At 40.6% G+C, this 20,388-nt stretch overlaps 1 protein-coding gene across 2 annotated transcripts in view; it reads right to left on the reverse strand.

Annotated features, from left to right (window-relative positions):
- Positions 1-20,388, reverse strand: part of LOC124143382 (probable E3 ubiquitin-protein ligase HECTD2) — a 75,325-nt gene that overhangs the window by 35,977 nt on the left and 18,960 nt on the right. For both annotated transcript variants that reach the window (XM_048392065.1, XM_048392064.1), the window contains exons 2-3: positions 16,709-17,031; positions 10,156-10,258 (exon numbers count right to left, since the gene is read on the reverse strand). In XM_048392065.1, coding sequence (XP_048248022.1) covers positions 10,156-10,258; positions 16,709-17,031 — 426 coding nt within the window. The remainder of the gene's footprint in view (positions 1-10,155; positions 10,259-16,708; positions 17,032-20,388) is intronic.

Below are 20,388 nucleotides of genomic sequence, written 5' to 3' on the forward strand. Positions count from 1 at the left end.
ACTGTGCCTGCCTTTTAGACATCACTTTACATTTTAGGTGCCAGTGTTTTTTTCCAAGTTCCTCATAGTTTCTAGGTTATTCTCTAAAAATGCACTTGTAGGCTAATTTGCTAAAAAACATGCACATTTTCACAATTTAACAGAAGATCCCATATCAAACAGAAATTCATCTTTAACCAAGTCGCATCTATAAACTAATCCTATCACTAAGAAAGATATCATTATCTTGTTCAGTTTGTTTGTTGTTGAACACCGCACTCAGCAATATTCCAGCTATATGACGGCGGTCTGTAAATAATCGAGTCTGGACCAGACAATCCAGTGATTGACATCATGATCATCAATCCACGCAATTGGGATACGATGACATGCATCAACCAAGTCAGTGAGCCTAACCACCCGATCCCTTTAGTCGCCACTTACGACAAGCCAGTCGCCTTTTATGACAAGCATGGGTTGCTGAAGACCTACTCTACCCCGGATCTTCACAGGTATCTTGTTTAGTGAAACCCAGGTTTTAACATACCATATTTTCTAGTGTTTAGTGCGCACTTTTTTTCCAAAAAACACAGCTGTGTAGAAGGGGGTGCGCATTATACACGAATTATGAGTTTGGATGTTTTTTTCCCCCATGGAAAGACATTACCGTGAGCACGAAACACCTGATATACCATGTCAACAAATCCATACTGAAGTACTCAAATTAATCATGTAATTACACTGTCTGGCTATAAAAAGTGTTCTTTGTATATCTGGACTTATATTTGTAACTTATTTCATTAATTTTATTCAAAATTCCTTTTAATATTGTTTTTATTAATTTCGGCGAAATCCTGTGTGAAGCGATCCGAAGATCGCTCAACTCACCGTTATTAACAGCAACCACGGTCGGAATACCGCTATTGACGCCTTGAAACAAACTTTAGTTGACAGAGAATGGATACATATATCATAAATGCCATACTTTGATTCGTTAAAAGTCATATTTGTTTTTGTTTGACGATTCTATGTCAACATGAAGTTCTCCCGATCACGCGATCACGTGCGCTTGAGCCTTCTGGTTCCATGTAAAAAATAATACCCGGGAATAGCGATCAGCTGCTTCGCTTAGGGTTATTATTATTTTAAATATGTTTAGTAAAGGCTGCATCTAAATAAACAAGATATTGGAATATATTATTCCTGATATAAAAAATAAGTTCAGATACAGTTTCGATCCTTGCATTGTAAATCCTTGAAAGTTATATCATTGGGTGTGTCTTGACCGAATCACCGGTCGATTCCAAGAAAACGTGTGTACAGCTGATTGCTGTTTCCGGCTTAGTTTACGAGAAAATGCACAAGGTAATCTTAATCCCTGGATATAAAACAATGCCTAGCAGAACAATAAATACTATTTAACGGTAAATCAACATGTCTGGTGATTTTTTTTATCTCAAATTCACCTGTTCGTTTGCCGGACTTCGCTGAAGGGGTAGATTCTACGGTGTAATTTTTTTTCTTCGCTTGGTATTTGAATATTTTTTTTCAAAAATACTGAACCCGCTAGAGGGGGGTGCGCATTATACATGGGTGCGCACTATACTCAAGAAAATACGGTAACAGTAATTTGATACCAAGAACAAAAACTGAATTATCTCTCCTTCATGCAACCTTGGATCGCTGACTCTTTGTCAAAGGATGTTCTCGCTAAGTTTTGACAAGACAATGGAAATGGAGACAGTGTTTAATAATTCAAAATTATTTTTCTCTGCAACTGTTTGCATGACTGAGATCAATAAAATCAATGGAGATAATTTTCCAGTCCTTTTGCCTGTCACAACTGAGGAACTGCACTTTTAACGGCCGGACATTGGGTCAGTTGACACAATAGTCTCAGAGTTGCCCTGTTTTCCTAGATACCATCGAACAGCTGCAGATCAATATTGCAGAGCCACATTAGCAGACAATAAGTTGACAGGAGCTACGAGACAGGCCTTTATCGGCAGTGCTGATGGAAACATTTCACCTTTAATGCCTATTGGTTTACTGAAGAGATACGACCCATAGAAGAAAAGATCCATTATAACCAGTAGACAATAACCAGTAGACAAACAGGGTAGGTCATTATGGGAGATTTGCTATAAATATTTTATTTTAAAACAATATGACCCAGAATCCTCAGTTTCCAGTAGGAGTGTGATCTTAGGGACAATATGTGGCAAGGGTTCAGTGATGAGTGACTGTCCGAAGGGCAGGGTCTCACTCCACAAAGGGATGATTGTGCTATGACCGTCCTGTCTCTCATTCTCTAACACAGACTCAGAGTTAACATGGGTTACCGTATTTGACGTAATAAGCACCCAGGGCGCTCTTGAAATTAATAATATGGGGGCTCTTATTGGAATATTATTTTGATGGAAAAAAAGTTGAAAGTTCGTAAATTTCATGGTTTATGCTGACAGCCTGAAATGTTTATACACGACAGATATATTTTCCAGAATTTAATTGCCCATAATAATAAATAAGTCTTGTGTACATTGATCAATCAAAAGGGGTGCTAATTAGGATTCATTAGCCAATATATTAGCAAATATTGCTGTGGACACTTATTAGAGCGGGGCGCTAATTACGTCGAATACAGTATCTATTTTGGGGGTCCAGTTAGACTAACATGTAGCCTATGAAATCTTATATTACACAATACACTTCAATTAAAACAAATAATTTACCTGTTGCTAAATAGAGCTAGCTAGAGCTGGCTAAACTTGCTTTTGTATTGATATCTAGATTGGTTTTGTCTTCATAAAATAAATAAATTCCACAGTCATGGTGCAGGACTAGGGTCAAGGAGACTCCTAGCCTTTAGATATAATTGTAGGAGTCCCAGGTTAACCATGGGAGTCCAAGAGGAATGTTACATACTGAATACAACCATGTTGATTCAAACAAAACAGCTAAATTCCTTGCTTGTGTTTATCTTACGATATACCATATTCGACATAATAAGCGCCCCACTCTAATAAGCGCCCACGGCGATATTTGCTAATATATTGGCTAGTGAAAAATTCCAATTAGCACCCGTTCCAGTTGATCAATGTACAAAAGACTTATTTATTCGCGTATAATACGCACTCATGTGTTAAATGCACCCTTAATTATGGGCAATTAAATTCTGAAAAAATATATCTGTCTGCATAAACATTTCAGGCTGTCAGCATAAACCACAAAATTTCTTCAATTTCAAAACAATCTTTCAACTGTTTTTTTCACCAAAATTATATTCTAATAAGAGCCCCTATTTCCAAATTTGAGAGCGCCAAGGCTTATTACATCAAATATGGTAATATGTTATATGATATATACAGTTTACACATGTTTGTTTGCACTTGTTTACACACACTCAACCTTTCTCCCCCGAAAAACATTCGAAAGTCATGTTGTTCTGCCATACCAATCGATACGGAGACAACACTCTATCACCTTGACAAGAAAATTAAGCATGTCCAGAGGCCATTAGTTAAATATAGATTTCTTCAACTGAAACAACAAGCCAGTTATGAAATAGCAGCATTCAATACTAAACATGCATACAAATTTTCTGTGTCCCAGTGGATGCACCTTGTTTTGGGGCGTCCATTTTCATTATTCATGAATACTGAAAGGGTCTGAATTGCCACGCCTCCATTTAGATGGTGAAAACTTCTAAAAATGACAATCAAACTGTCTATAGGATGCAGGATTTCAGATCCAGTAGATCATTAACACTTCTGGCTCATGGCAAGATCGCTTACTAGAAGAGGACCTGGGCCCACTTGCTCAAAGCGATCTTAGTGCTACGACTATTGTAAGCCTATGTTAAAGTATGGGAGTTACGATCATCTTAGCGCTAAGATCGCTTACTAGAAGAGGACCTGGACCTGATTTCACTAAGCGAAAGTAGGGCTGTGATTGTCGTTTCTCCCATAATGTTAGATACCATACAGCCTACACTCTGAGCAGGGCATTCCCCATTTTCTTCATTTTCCCGCGTTTTCAGGGCCTTGCCCAATCTCATTAAAATCACATCTTAGTTCTCGCTACCGCTGAACAAAGATCTGAGGACATCCCATTAGGGGTCACTTCAGAATGACCTTTCATCCAACCAATCAGAGCTTCACTTACCAGATCATGAAAGTCAGAATGTGATTTCTAATCATGCAGCCTCGAAAACTTTAAAACGGTGTATTCCGAACGATAGTTACGGGCTTAACGACTGAATCTATACAATCTAGACCATATATTAGCCATTCGAGAATATTCTTTTGTTCAGGTTTCAAATTTTTAAGCGAGAATTTGTCAAAATATGTTTCGATGCCTAGTCGCCAATTTGAAATTAGTGCAATAAAGCATGAAATAGGTGCCTTAGGGACATGATTGGCTAATGTCAACTTCTTGTCAGTAATTCCATTGGTCGGTCAGAGTTTGCGAAAGGTCGGTCTGACGTGACCCGTAATGGGATGTCCTCAGATCTTTGTTTAGCGGCAGCGAGAAATAAGATCTGATTTCAATGAGATTGGGGCCTCGCCTTAAGAATGGCAAATGTGATGTCTCAAACTGGCCGATTAGAGAGATAAGCACTCTCGTCAATGAAATATAGCTCAAATGCCCCAGGAAGGCAGAGAACAACACACAAACATGGTATCCTGCTATGTTTGCTTAATTATTTACCTGTTAGTTCATTCGTCAAAGAATAACCCAAAAAGAATATGCTTCAATATCTTTTAAATGTAATTATCACATTTAGAATTAAATGTTATGTTAAGGATAACAGATTGTCAGGAAAATCATAATGTTTATGTTACATTTTTTTAAATATACTTAAAAATACACAAGTATACCAATGAATGAACAATAATATGATACAACTTTTACAAACTGTAAATATCACAGATATTGTTTTCATGCATTTACAAAGATGCTCTTATGTTACAGTCCCATTAATTTCAACAGACATGTTTCAGTGATTGAAGAGGTGAGGTGAGGTGAAATGGGGTTTAACGTCGCGTCCAAGATAATTGCTGTTATATAGCGACGTGCATGTACGTGTGTGTGTTTGTGTGTCTGCTTGTACTTGTCCGGACTGATGCCGATTTATAGTGCTAGCTCATTGAGATACCATGCCGCAGTTTAACATGAATACCCCACTCAGACACAGTATACTGACTCCGAGCCGACCAGTCCTTGTTTTAGCCCCTTAATGCCGAGTGCCAGACAGGGTAACAACAAGTACCGATTTTTAACGTCTTTTGGTATGACGCGGTCGGGGATCGAACTCTGGACCTTCCTCTCTCCGGGCGGACGCTCTACCACTAGACCACGGAGGCGGTCGATAAAAGAGGAAATAAAGGTTATTTACAGTGGATCATTATCATGTTGAAGCGTTTGTCATTTCATGATTAAAAGATCAGGATATTATTGAGCCCCATATTCAATTTAAACAGAAAAATGTCATTGATATATGCATTTGTCAAAAGAATACATGTTATATCTTTTGTTGTATCAACATATTCAACATGTATATATTCCACACATGCACGAACCTCCACCAGAGCAAAAAATCCATTTGTGTTTTCAAAGTTCCTCTCCACTATCACTGGACAACAGTTGGTACATCGTTCTTAATCCAATTATGAAACAAATAGAATATCTTCCTGTGTATTACTTTGCAATATAAGTCTAAAAATGTACAGCAATTTGGAGCAGACGACAGTTTTACAATTCCAACCAATCAGGTGTCTCGGTTTGGTCACGTGACCTAAACACTCCATTTTGAATCAACTAGTGGCTTCTGAATTTCTTTCTTCATTTCGACAGGACAGGAAACAAGTGTCAGTACAATTTAATCAATTGTTTATTTAATTATCCCACAAGGGTATAGCAATGACAGTATGTTAATAACACTTGTGAGATAGTAAGATCCTGGATTTAAAGTATTTGACCCTCTAGTCACATCATTTACCCCTAATGAAGAACTGTCCATTTGAATTGAGGACATCATGATATTTAAACATAACAGTGGCGTTATATGTGCCCTAGAGTGACAGGTCTTTCAACAAGATCACAGATATAAGCGATAAAACTTAAACTGTTGACACTAACAGAATTCCAGAACCAGCTATTTCTGAATGAAATGGCTCAGAAAGGGTGATGCTCTTTAACCAACCAGATTGCTGCACTATACTAAAGCTCCACCTTTTTCTGTGATTGACTGTTTTCCAAATACACCAACAACCAATACAAAATGAAGAATAATGCCTTATATGGCTTGAGATAGAAAGATCCCGGTAAACACTTGAAATACAGAGCAAAACTTCACAACCGGAAGTGTATACACATTACTTTTGAACCGTTTACTGCAGCCAGGCCGTATCATTATGTCTTGATAATTGCATGTAATTGCATGTGAATCTATGCTAAATTCATATGTAAAACAGTCGGTGCTCTTTTTATTTTAACTTTTAAGCAATTGAGATATTTCTAATGACAACACTTTCTTGTTCATCAGCGGAATTGTAGCCAGGTATCAAATTACATTCTCCATAGACGCTGTAGAATCAGAACGAGGCAGGATTCCCCTGCTATAAGCAGGCATACCCACTGAAAGCTGATAGTTGTAGCAACAGTTATGATAGTTGTCATGTGTAAAATGCTTCGTAGAAATGTGCCCTGGTCATAATAGGGACAACTTCCTGAGGCAAGAGAGTTAACTGACTTTAAAAGTCCAGTTTCCACCCTTGCCGAACTACGCTGGAATTCCTGGGCTTGATCATAGCGCCACCAGTGGCTATTACGAGTTATGTCCCTTCTATGCCTCTCCTATTTGCCAATCAGATTCCACCCCTCGTATCACTATTGCATTGGGTAATCAAACAAAATGGCGGCGCTCAGTCAAGACGATCTGATTGATAATCAAGATCTATATTGTGATAAAACGGATCTTACATCGTGAAGTGCATCTAAAATATTGCTAAATGTGGCATTAAACAACAAACAAAGAAACAGAAGCTTCCCAATAACCTCAAATTGTGTAAACCAAACAGGTGAGGCTATTCATTAAACACAACAAAGGCCACTCATTAAATAGTTCTGTTTAGGTTATTACATGTATTTCCATTTTTTTGTTCTCGAAATGACAAGTTAACAAATATTATATTGCTTAGTAATTCTTGGCAGAGATTAATATCCCACCATCAGATTGAATATCAAGGATTAATAACAAATCAATTTGTTGTAGAATGACCAGGCCGATAGGAACAATACGACACTGAACAAGGGTAAGTAGTGCAAGTAAAGACTATTGACCACGATGACCCTCATGGGAGACTCAAAATAGCCCAGTCTTCTCATACCATTAAATCATTTAACACAACACACATCTCGTCTCTACTCATTGTTCAGTGGACCGTGTGATGTGTAGTACGAACTGTGATGGATCCATACAACATGCACAATGCTTGCTGCGAATAGTTCACTATACCACCTGGTCTTCAGAGACTAGCTTAGTGCATTGTCTTAAACATCTATAGCAACTTGCAACACACAATGACAACACTGCAACTCCGACCAACAACAAAAGAATTTATCGCCTTGTGAATATGCTTCATCTTATTACAGAACATATACCGTATTCGACATAATAAGCGCCCAGGGCGCTCTCAAAATTAGAAATAGGGGGCTCTTAATAGAATATTATTTTGGTGAAACAACAGAGTTGAAAGATCGTAAATTTCGTGGTTTATGCCGACAGCCTGAAATGTTTATATACGACAGATATATTTTCCAGAATTTAATTTCCCATGATTAAGGATGCATATAACACACGTATTATACACAAATGAATAAGTCTTGTATACATTGAACAATCGGGAGGGGTGCTAATTGGGATTGTTCACTTGCCAATATATTAGCAAATTTCGCCGTGGGCGCTTATTAGAGCGGGGCGATTATTACATTGAATACGGTATATATGTGGTTTTATTAGTCCCCAGAGGCGAGTGGTATAACATCTAACAAGGGACAATTAAAACCATATGTACACCCTGCGTAATACTGCTACAACTTATAGTATTTAGTTCCCAAGGAACGATAAAACATTTTACGAACTGCCCTTGTCGTGTGAGCCCTGTTGGTCCAGAAATCCTATTAGTCAGAACCCCCTTGGTCAATATATTGTCAATACCAGAGGATAACAAGTCTCAATTATGTGCATAAAAAAGGCACAAAACGTAAAATTGTGGTGAAAATTATATGCATCAGCCATTGAAAATAAGCGATGACACCAGGAGTTTGCAGAAATGGTAAGTCATCTATATCTCAATAGTGAATACTTGTCATGAATATGTAAACTAGTTACATTTATATAATTTTTGTTTACCATGAAAACTCGAAAAATAATTTTTTTTAAAAATCCAAAACATCAAAAGGCACCAGTTCACCGCTAGACCTATCTGTGCGCCAAGTTGGTGAAGAAATGTTGTACGGTTTTCAAGATCAGCTCCGGAAACGAGCGCTTCCCCAATGTCCAGTCCAAGTCCAAGTTGTTGCCATGGAAACTCGAAAAATATTTTTGCCGATAATCCCAAACTATGGAAAGACACCAGTTCACCACTAGACCTAACTAAGTGCCAAGCTTAGTGATGAAATATTGTACAGTTTCCAAGATCTGCGCCGGAAATGACATCTTGCACAGACAGACGTAAGTACTGACGGTGTCCATTTTAAAAGCCCCCAGAAAACGTATTGTGTGGGACAACAATCAAGTCTCACAATTCAGGACCCCTGTCAGTCAGGACCCATTTTAAGGGTTCAGAACCCTACTAGTCTTAACTGAACCTTGTTAGTCCAGAAACCCTGTTAGTCAGGACCCTGCTTCAAGGTTCAGAACCCTACTAGTCTTAACCGAACCTTGTTAGTCCAGAAACCCTGTTAGTCAGGACTCTGTTTCAAGGTTCAGAACCCTACTAGTCTTAACTGAACCTTGATAGTCCAGAAACCCTGTTAGTCAGGACCCTTTTAGTCCAAGAGCTTGGTTTGTCTGGACCTCATTAGTTACGTTTTTGCAAAGGCGTCTTGTATTTCATGGAAGACAGTTCCAATAAAGAGAAGTGTTGCAGTTAACGCAATGTATACGTCTGGATTTAAGAACAAAATAACTTGTGACAACTGTGGTCGAAATAATACTTTTTCCTCCAAGTTTGCCACAAGTCACTGTTTGAAATCCGAGAAAAACGTCATGGATATTCTGATCATTCCACAGTACACAAAACTGAAACTTGATATACTTATTTTGGATATACGTATCTGAGATATACTTCATATCTTTGCATGCCTATGAAATATGTATCAGGTTAAATGATATATACACAAACTCTTCACCTTTTTGGCCACACATCATATGTTCTGGGATATCTCCAGTATAAGAGATACCACCATAAAGACATGCAACCTTGGGAAAGACATCTTGTTTTCTTAGTATTGCATAACAATTATCTCATTATGGTGAGCTGACTTGCAGCATTAAACCAATGATTTTTACATGAACTGCAACTCCTGCGTATATGACACAATTCTTTCCGGAAATACTCAGCAAAAGTTTTTGATAAGTGACATGATAAGTGACATGATAAATTCGCTCAATATTTAAAATAGTTTGAAAATACTGATTGCTACCCCGCTATTTGTTCAATATAAACAAATCTACAAACTTTCAGAATCAAATGAGACTAAAATAACTTTCATGAAAAGGAAACTTGGATTTCCACTGTCTATTCATGGCCGGATCGCTGTCGCAATGCGTAACTGGATTGACCACACACCAGCCAATCAGCTGCTAGTATTTCCCCTAGCGCTTACAGCAGTCACGGTATATCGGACCACAAACAAGCATGGCAGGGCCTGTCAAAACAGAACCAGGTCTTGATTCATTTTTTGTGTAAAGAAAATCATGACCCCCAATTAAGGAAATGACCCCCATCCCAGATATGCGGTCATCGTGACGTCCATTTTCACAAGGATGTGTCAAACCCTGCTAATGATAAATCAATGAGAGATCAATGGGAATTCAATCATGAACATTTGCTGGCTCTCATCTGTTGATGGTGAAACAGTGTCGATGTGGATGAACTACAACAATACCTTGAAAGCTGCATTGAGTTCGATGAAGGACTCAAACAAGGTTGCATAGAAGTCCTGCACGGTATGCCAGTCTCCCGAACTGCGACACAACGACACATCCTCCCTGAAAACAAACAATGTATTACAGAACTCTAACATGTTCGTTTGTTTGTTATTGTCAACGTCCTTTTGTGCTCACTGACGTTCTTTCGTACACATTGTTCTTTCTTTTCTTATGACGTCTTTTCGTAACATTTGACTATTAATATTGCGCACTTTTGACATTTATTTCAACTTTGTATGTTTAACCCTCGTCTGTTTGTTTTGTATTTTGACCTTCAGTTGTAACATTTAGTTATTTATTCGTAATATTTGATCTTAATTGCGTACTTTTGTCAACTTTGTATTTTTTGACCGAATGGCCGCCCATAGCACTCAGTAATATTCTAGCTATTTGATGGCGGTCTGTAAATAATCAAGTCTGGACCAGACAATTAAGTGATTGAGATCATGAGCATAGATCCACACAATTGGGATCGATGACATGCATCAACCAAGTCAGCGAGCCTGACCATCCCGTCCCGCTAGTCACCTCTTATGGCAAGCATGGGTTGCTGAAGACCTATTCTAACCCCGGATCTACACGGGTCCAGAACTCTAACAGCTCCATTCAGGGTAACATGTATGCTTTGGTATAAAATAATGTAGTCATAATACCACAAGATTGTTAACAAGTGATAGATTATTTATTTCAAATTTCATTTTATTGTAGGATTCATATCTTGAATGTATGAATCTCATGTTAAATGTTTGGGCATCATTCGAGTGCTAAAATTTGATAGACAAGCTTAAAAATAATGAAACTTTGGGAATCGATTGATTGATTACAAAAGGCAAATTGGGTGATTCTTCTGCAAAAATTGCAGATTTTGTCTTAAACAGATCTGCGAAATTAGATTAGAGAGATAGAGACGGCCATGAACCAAGTCACTGGGCCTAACTATCCGATCCATGAAGTCGCCACTTACGACCAGTATTCGTTTCTGGGGACAATTCTAACCCAGAATCCCCATGGGGACGACACGAGTAGAAATCTAGAGGTGTCTATGGTGTCCAGATAAAAGACCAGAAACTGAAAACAAATTGTCACCTTGAAGCCCACCTCCTTCATTTTCAGCACAGTCTGCGCTGAACACACTGTCATCCTAGGGATCTTAACCCCCATCATCTTACCACCAAAACCCAAGGCAGTTTGTTCAGCCTGGTAAGTTCAGCCAATAATATATTAACACTAAAATCTAATGAATATCATGCCAAAGACAAGTACGGTCTTGTAGAAGCAAACATTTTTGGCACAGAATGTTGTCAAGGATGAAAGATGTAATGTTCTATTACTGAGCACAATGCATTGATAGTAGCCCAGGTAGCCAGCCATAGGTTCAACAGATAGATAACATCGCATTACAGGCAGAAATATATGAGGTGAGGTGAAATGGGGTTTAACGTCGCGTCCAAGATTATTTGCACTGATATAGCGACATGCATGTACGTGTGTATGTTTGTGTGGCTGCTTGTACTAGTCCGGACTGATGCCGATTTATAGTGCTAGCTCATTGAGATACCATGCCGCAGTTTAACATGAATACCCCACTCAGACACAGTATACTGACTCGAGCTGACCAGTCCTTGTTTTAGCCCCTTAATGCCGTGTGCCAGACAGGGTAACAACAAGTACCATCCTTTAACGTCTTTTGGTATGACGTGGTCGGGGATCAAACCCCGGACCTTCCGCTCTCCGGACGGACACTCTACCACTAGACCACGGAGGCGGTCAGAAATATATGAACAGAGAGTAGATTAGAATGTTACTGTCAAGTTGAAGATGCACGTATCATGTCATGTTCTGAAGGAAAACCAAGTGTTTTCTACTCATATTACAGATACATTGGCTTTACCTTAGCTTTCCAAAAATAGTTCTTCACAATTTCAATTCAATCTAGTTAATATCAAATTTTAGTAATCATTACTGCTACACAAAGATCTGAGGACATCCCATTACAGGTCACACAAGAATGACCATTGATCGACCAATGAAGTCAACATTAATCAATGAGAGAGCAGCTTTCGTAAGTGATACGGCACCAGTTTCAAACTGGCATCTTCCATTCCAGACCAGGTTTTGGAAAATATTTGACAAAGTTCTTGATTCGAAATTATAAAACTGAGCAAAAGAACCTTCTAGAATGTCTAATAGATGTCTGAGGTTGTATGGCAGTACTTCGTGTGGGCAATACAAAGTATCTTTCATTCAAATGTTTATCCCACTGACGCTAGAAAACAGATGATGATTTTGACAGAATCAGTTGTAGAGCCAGTAACTGTTTTTTCTGACTAACCTGTGTTAACTTTTATGAGGTTGCATGATTAGAAAACACACTGTCACTTTCCTGATCTAGTAAGTGATGCTCTGATTGGTCAAATGAAAGGTCTTTCTGATATATCCTGTAATGGGATGTCCTCAGACCTTTGTATAGCAGTAGCAAGAACTAAGATTTGATTCTAATGAGATTAAATTTCAATTCTTAATGCATTTTTATTAAAACAAAATAAATAACATAAATTTGAAACAATTGTACTTCACGATATATTCATACAAATTAAAGTGATTGCAGCATCCTAATTGGTGTTTTCTTCAAATGAAGGCTTTCATAAATCTTGTAAAACACACAAATGTTCAAATATTTTTCTCTCTCTGAAGATTGTTCTTTTTAAGAATAATGATCTTAAACCATCACAAATCCAACTGAAGCTTGTTAAACTGCTGTCTTTGTTTCATATTCATAAGCAGTCAACTGGACCTTCATGAGCCAAAGTAATCACATAAATAATCTATTGTTTTTTAATTGACATGTATTATTCCTGTATCCCTGTTACAAACATATCTCTGCGATCAGAGAAGAGAAAAACACTGGAAAACATCAAATTGAGATATCTTTTTTTTACAAAACAACACAAAGACAGCATTCACTCGCCATTCCCACACAGTAAATAAGGGCTAAGTTATAAGATTAAAGTGCAAGAGATCATAACAACTTCTCTAATAATCATGCGTTCATATTCGAATAAAAATGCCACCCTCGCCCTCCCTTGCCACCCTAAACTATCCTAGCCCCCGAAGCCGCCCCTTGCCACCCTAAACCTCCCTTGCCACCCTAAACTATCCTAGCCCCAGTAGCTGACCCTTGCCACCCCTTGCCACCCCAAACCTCCCTTGCCACCCTAAACCTCCCTTGCCACCCTAAACCTCCCTTGCCACCCTAAACTATCCTAGTCCCACTAGCTGACCCTTGCCACCCTAAACTACCCTTGCCTACAGTAGCCCCCGTAGCCGCCCCTTGCCACCCTTAACCTCCTTTGCCGCCTTAAACCTCCCTTGCCACCCAAAACCTCTCTTGCCTCCCCACCCTCAATGGCAACCTAAACCTCCCTTGCCATCCGATCTCAGCCCTCTCTAGCCCTCTCAAACCACCCTTGTCCTCCCTTGCCACCCTAGCCCTTCCTTGCCACCCTAGCCCTTCCTTGCCACCCTAGCCCTTCCTTGCCACCCTAGCCCTTCCTTGCCATCTTAGCCCTCCCAAACCGACCTTGCCACCCGAGCACTCTATTGCCCTCCCCAACCACCCTTGCCTTCCCTTGTCACCCGAGCACTCTGTAGCCCTCCCCAACCACCCTTGCCTTCCCTTGCCACCCGAGCACTCTGTAGCCCTCCCCAACCGCCCTTGCCTTCCCTTGCCACCCGAGCACTCTGTAGCCCTCCCCAACCGCCCTTGCCTTCCCTTGCCACCCGAGCACTCTATTGCCTTCCCCAACCACCCTTGCCTTCCCTTGCCACCCGAGCACTCTACTGCCTTCCCCAACCACCCTTGCCTTCCCTTGCCACCCGAGCACTCTATTGCCTTCCCCAACCACCCTTGCCTTCCCTTGCCACCCGAGCACTCTACTGCCTTCCCCAACCACCCTTGCCTTCCCTTGCCACCCGAGCACTCTACTGCCTTCCCCAACCACCCTTGCCTTCCCTTGCCACCCGAGCACTCTGTAGCCCCCCGAACCACCCTTGCCTTCCCTTGCCACCCGAGCACTCTGTAGCCCTCCCCAACCACCCTTGCCTTCCCTTGCCACCCGAGCACTCTATTGCCCTCCCCAACCGCCCTTGCCTTCCCTTGCCACCCGAGCACTCTATTGCCCTCCCCAACCGCCCTTGCCTTCCCTTGCCACCCGAGCACTCTATTGCCTTCCCCAACCACCCTTGCCTTCCCTTGCCACCCGAGCACTCTATTGCCTTACCCAACCGCCCTTGCCACCCGAGCACTCTATTGCCTTACCCAACCGCCCTTGCCACCCGAGCACTCTGTAGCCCTCCCCAACCACCCTTGCCTTCCCTTGCCACCCTAGCCCTCCCTTGCCACCCTAGTCCTCTCTTGCCACCCTAGTCCTCCCTTGCCACCCTAGCCCTCCCAAACTGACCTTGCCACCCTAGCCCTCCCAAACCACCATTGCCACAGCCTTCCCTTGCCACCCTAGTCCTCCCTTGCCATCCTAGCCCTCCCAAACTGACCTTCCTATCCTAGCCCTTCCTTGCCATCTTAGCCCTCCCAAGCCTTCCCTTGCCACCCTAGCACACTATTGCCCTCCCCAACCACTCTTGCCTTCCCTTGCCACCCGAGCACTCCACAGCCCACCCCCATAACTCTGCCTGCCATGACTATCTCAGAGTTTATATTTATGACAGTCATCATCCCCACCTTAGTAAACACACTATCAGCATGCATGAAAGAGCCATGCATACCCATCTTGTTTGCAGTTCTGATATAGCCATGGAAAATCAATCCTGACATTTGTTCCTACACAGAGGCAGCATTTCTAAATGCATCTCATTGTCTATGGATGTAAGCTAATAGGTCCTTGAAACATTTCCTCCAACATCCTGATCACAGTTGGACTGGAGTATCACCTGAGACTCCAAACCAAGGTTATCTTGATCAGCTTGAACAGTTTTCCTACATAATATCTATTGGCATTAGTTACATAACAATTCAACTGATCGCATCGTGTTTATCTCACAATACAGTCCATCTCCCCATGACAACAATTATTGTTCTCCATAGTTGTACTTGTCGGTAATATTGATTACACAATCACAATTATCCGCAACAAAAAATATTGTTTGTGAAGTATCATGCATAAAACAGATGAAGCCTAAGCCGGACATTACCTAACAGCAGATGATCGATCTCTCCTCAACACAAGAAACGGAGACAATTCAAATAAATGACAGAATATACATGTCTTCACGTCTACATGGGTACACGGCTTTACTCTAAGTCCTGTAGTCCTTGTCAAACTGCCAGTAGATTTTATCCTCGATTTACTCCAGGCGACTTTTACACCTTTAAGATTGTATCCTTGATTTACTCCAGGCGACTTTTATACCTTTACTCTAAGATTGTATCCTTGTATTACTCCAAGTGACTTTTATACCTTTACTCTAAGATTGTATCCTTGTATTACTCCAGGTGACTTTTATACCTTTACTCTAAGATTGTATCCTTGATTTACTCCAGGCAACTTTTATACCTTTACTCTAAGATTGTATCCTCGATTTACTCCAAGCAACTTTTATACCTTTACTCTAAGATTGTATCCTTGATTTACACCAGGCGACTTTAAACCTTTACTCAAAGATTGTATCCTTGATTTACTCCAGGCGACTTTTATACCATTACTCAAAGATTGTATCCTTGATTTACTCCAGGCGACTTTTTTACCTTTACTCAAAGATTGTATCCTTGATTTACTCCAGGCGACTTTTATACCTTTACTCTAAGATTGTATCCTTGATTTACTCCAAGCAACTTTTATACCTTTACTCTAAGATTGTATCCTTGATTTACTCCAGGCGACTTTTACACCTTTAAGATTCTATCCTCGATTTACTCACAGCAACTTTTATACCTTTTCTCTAAGATTGTATCCTTGATTTACTCCAGGCGACTTTTATACCTTTACTCTAAGATTGCATCCTTGATTTACTCCAGGCGACTTTTACACCTTTAAGATTCTATCCTCGATTTACTCCAAGCAACTTTTATACCTTTACTCTAAGATTGTATCCTGGCGACTTTCATACGTCGGCTCTAGGTTGTATCCTTGATTAACAGAAAGCAACTTTTATAAGTTTACTCAAAGATTGTATCCTTGATTTACTCCTGGCAACTTTTACACCTTTACTCAAAGACTGTATCCTTGATTTACTCCAGGCGACTTTAAACCTTTACTCAAAGATTGTATCCTTGATTTACTCCAGGCGACTTTTATACCATTACTCAAAGATTGTATCCTTGATTTACTCCAGGCGACCTTTATACCTTTACTCAAAGATTGTATCCTTGATTTACTCCAGGCGACTTTTATACCTTTACTCAAAGATAGTATCCTTGATTTACTCCAGGCGACTTTACACCTTTACTCTAAGATTGTATCCTGAGTGTAGTCCAGGCTGATTATCTCCACTTACTTCAGCTGTTCCGCTGTCTTTGTACGGACGGGATAGTTGACCTTTGAGGGGTTGGGTGAGGGACTCTTTGGGGATCTGTCAGGGTTTGGGCTGGATCTCGGGGAACGTGTCGTCCGTGAGCCGCCAGTTGAAAGATATGTGGGTCGGTTCTGGTTCTGTGGTCCAGTCAGATGACCACTGCCTCCTTCTATGCGAGGGAGCTCTGTCGATTTGGACGTTCCATTCTCAGATGATGTGGATCCACGATCTCGACGTTTCTCATCAGGAGAAGACCGAAACAGACTTGTGATGACATTAAGGGGACCAGACTTGCCTTTGTCATTCTGCAACAAAATTAATACATTGTAAACATGTCGCATACAAGACTTGATATAAAATAAGACAAGAGTGAGTGAATACAGTTTAACACAGCTGTCAGAACACAATTAGTTGCCACACACACTTGGCAGAGGTAGTTGCACAATACGCTAGTAGGACTTGGCAGAGGTAGTTGCACAATACGCTAGTAGGACTTGGTAGAGGTAGTTGCACACTACGCTAGTAGGACTTGGTAGAGGTAGTTGCACAATACGCTAGTAAGACTTGGCAGAGGTAGTTGCACAATACCCTAGTAAGACTTGGCAGAGGTAGTTGCACAATACGCTAGTAGGACTTGGCAGAGGTAGTTGCATAATGCGCTAGTAAGACTTGGCAGAGGTAGTTGCACAAAACGCTAGTAGGACTTGGCAGAGGTAGTTGCACAATACGCTAGTAGGACTTGGCAGAGGTAGTTGCACAATACGCTTGTAGGACTTGGCAGAGGTAGTTGCACAATACGCTAGTAAGACTTGGCAGAGGTAGTTGCAAAATACGCTTGTAGGACTTGGCAGAGGTAGTTGCAAAATGAGCTTGTATTTCAGATTGGTGAAGAAAAGATATGATAAGATAAAACTTTATTATCCCAAGGGAAATACATATTGGGCAAGAGCTTATTGCAGCAAGGTGCTTATTAAGGAAAATATGGTAGTTCATTCTAATTTTTGCCATCATCAAGAATAAATGTACAGAACTATTCCATCTTCTGACTTTATGCATCTTCCAAGGGCAAGTGAGTTAACTGACTATAAAAGTCCAGTTTCCACCCTTGCCGAACTAGGCTGGTATTATGGAGTTACATTTTGGCTGGACTAACGAGTCTATGCATACAGTCCAATCAAAATCGCGCACTGAAATTGAAATCCGGTTCGTAAAGTGTCATGCAGATTTCAGTCAACTGCAGGATTTGCAAGGCATGTGCACCACTAACTAGTTGTCAACAGATATTTTCTAAATCTTTTCATGTTTTTAATCAAGTGATTTGATGCACTTTGCGATGTAAGACTCTTTTTATCAGCGAGCCTGGCCAGTCCCTTTAGTCGCCTCTTACAACAAGCATAGTCGCAAGCATGGGTTGCTGAAGAGCTATTCTACCCCGGATCTTCACGGGTCGTGGGTTGATGAGGAGGGACTTATATGTCGCTGAGACGTTCAGGGGATAACACACTAAAAGCATGAATGGGGGCATGGGTGGCCCAGTCGTCTAAGGTGCTGCGATTCGCTGTGCAGAGTTGTGTTCCTTGTGCATGCCAGAAACCTATGATTATGGGTTCAAATCCCGGTTCTGCCCGATTATGTTTCTAGGTTTGTCAGCACCATACCCGTGCTTCACAGAAATGGTAAACGTCTGAGATTTGCATGACTTCAGCCTTTCCTCCCACATTAAGCTGACACGCTGTGATATAACCTTCAACACAGACGTAGGTGAACATTTGACTGAAGCACGAGTAACTTAGCAATGACCTAAGATCAGGAAAGTAGTCCGTCATAATCTGACCTCAGGTCATCACCATGGAGTAGCCAATCAAGGGCCTGGAATTTGATCTCACACATGTTTGATACCAGTTATCTCAAATGGGTTTCTCACCCACGGATTTGTAAGAATACTCCATCTGTAGCAGTATCCTCCTATTTGTCACACACCATAAACTAACACAGGACATGGTTGGCTGTATCATGACTGTATGGGTAATTACATGTACCATATTGTGATCATCTTCCCGAGGCAAGTGAGTTAACTGACTATAAAAGTTCAGTTTCCACCCTTGCCGAACTAGGCCGGTATTATGGAGTTACATTTTGGCTGGACTAAAGAGTCTATGCATAGTCCAATCAAAATTGCGCACCGAAATCGAAATCCGGTTCATAAAGTGTCGTGCAGATTTCGGTCAACTGCAGGATTTGCAAAGCATGTGCACCACTAACTCATTGTCAACAGATATTTTCTAAATCTTTTCATGCTTTTAATCAAGGTGCTCACGTGATTTGATGCACTTCGCGATGTAAGACTCGTTTTATCACAATATAGATCTTGATTATCAATCAGATCGTCTTGACTGCATGGGCGCCACCGTTTTGTTTGAAGCAAATGCAAGTGATACGAGGGGTGGAACCTGATTGGTCCATAGGAGAGGCATAGAAAGGACATAACTCCTAATAGCCACTGGTGGCGCTACGATTGAGCCCAGGAATTCCAGCCTAGTTCGGCAAGGGTGGAAACTGGACTTTAAAAGTCAGTTAACTCTCTTGCCTCGGGAAGATGGACTTTATGATGCTTATTCATGATTTATCCCCCAGTGGTTCACGACATGGTTTAACAAATAGGCCAGTCAAGCTGAGAGAAGCTATCAAACATTAATGAGAAGCTGTAACACACATGTCTGACAGGTCAACACAATAGAACCCCATCTCCAACCATCCCATCCTGCTAGAGGACATTACGCCATCGGTGGAATAGTGGAAACAGACATGCATTTTCTTTTGGCATGTAACTTTTATCAAGAGTGAGTGAGTGAGGTTTACACTGCATTTAGCAATATTCCAGCAATATCATGGCTGGGGACACCAGAAATGGGCTTTACACACTGTACTTTCATCAAGATATGAGATACAATTGTATGCATTTTTTACACTTTTGCTGACACCAGAGATCTTATTGTTAAATATTTAGTGACAGTCACCAAACCCCTATTACTAAATTGCTTATGCTGTAGAAAACATGTACTTTAGATCTCAACTGTTTCTACCACTGTTTCTTCCCAATCTTCTTACTATGTATGTAAAATATTATTTGTCCAATGTTATAATAGTGTCTCATAAACCAAGAAAGGGCGGGTTGTTAAAAATATTTTATGAATTACAAGTGATTTTAACCTTGGACATTTAACTTGTGACACTTTAACAAACAATACCTGTCAGTCTGTGTGTCTGTCTGTGTGTCTGTAATTATCTATCGAGACTGGCTAGTGGTAATCGAGAAATGTCAGTCACAACTGAATTTGGAATAAAACAATACAAATCTGTAGAAAAAAAGTGAAACAACAGTATATATTCTGTGGGATCAGTGAATGGTCCCGTGAGGTTTCAAAATTACATTAGTAGTTCCTGAATTCATGGCATGATATGATCTAATATGAAACTCAGGAGTACAGACACAAGTGAGTGAGTGAGTGAGTGAGTGAGTGAGTGAGTGAGTGAGTATGGTTTTACGCCGCTTTTAGCAATATTCCAGCAATATCACGGCGGGGGACACCAGAAATGGGCTTCACACATTGTACCCATGTCGGGAATCGAACCCGGGTCTTCGGCGTGACGAGCGAACGCTT

Source organism: Haliotis rufescens, unplaced genomic scaffold (assembly GCF_023055435.1).
Source record: "Haliotis rufescens isolate VD_foot unplaced genomic scaffold, xgHalRufe1.0.p SCAF_108, whole genome shotgun sequence".
Taxonomy (NCBI): domain Eukaryota; kingdom Metazoa; phylum Mollusca; class Gastropoda; order Lepetellida; family Haliotidae; genus Haliotis; species Haliotis rufescens.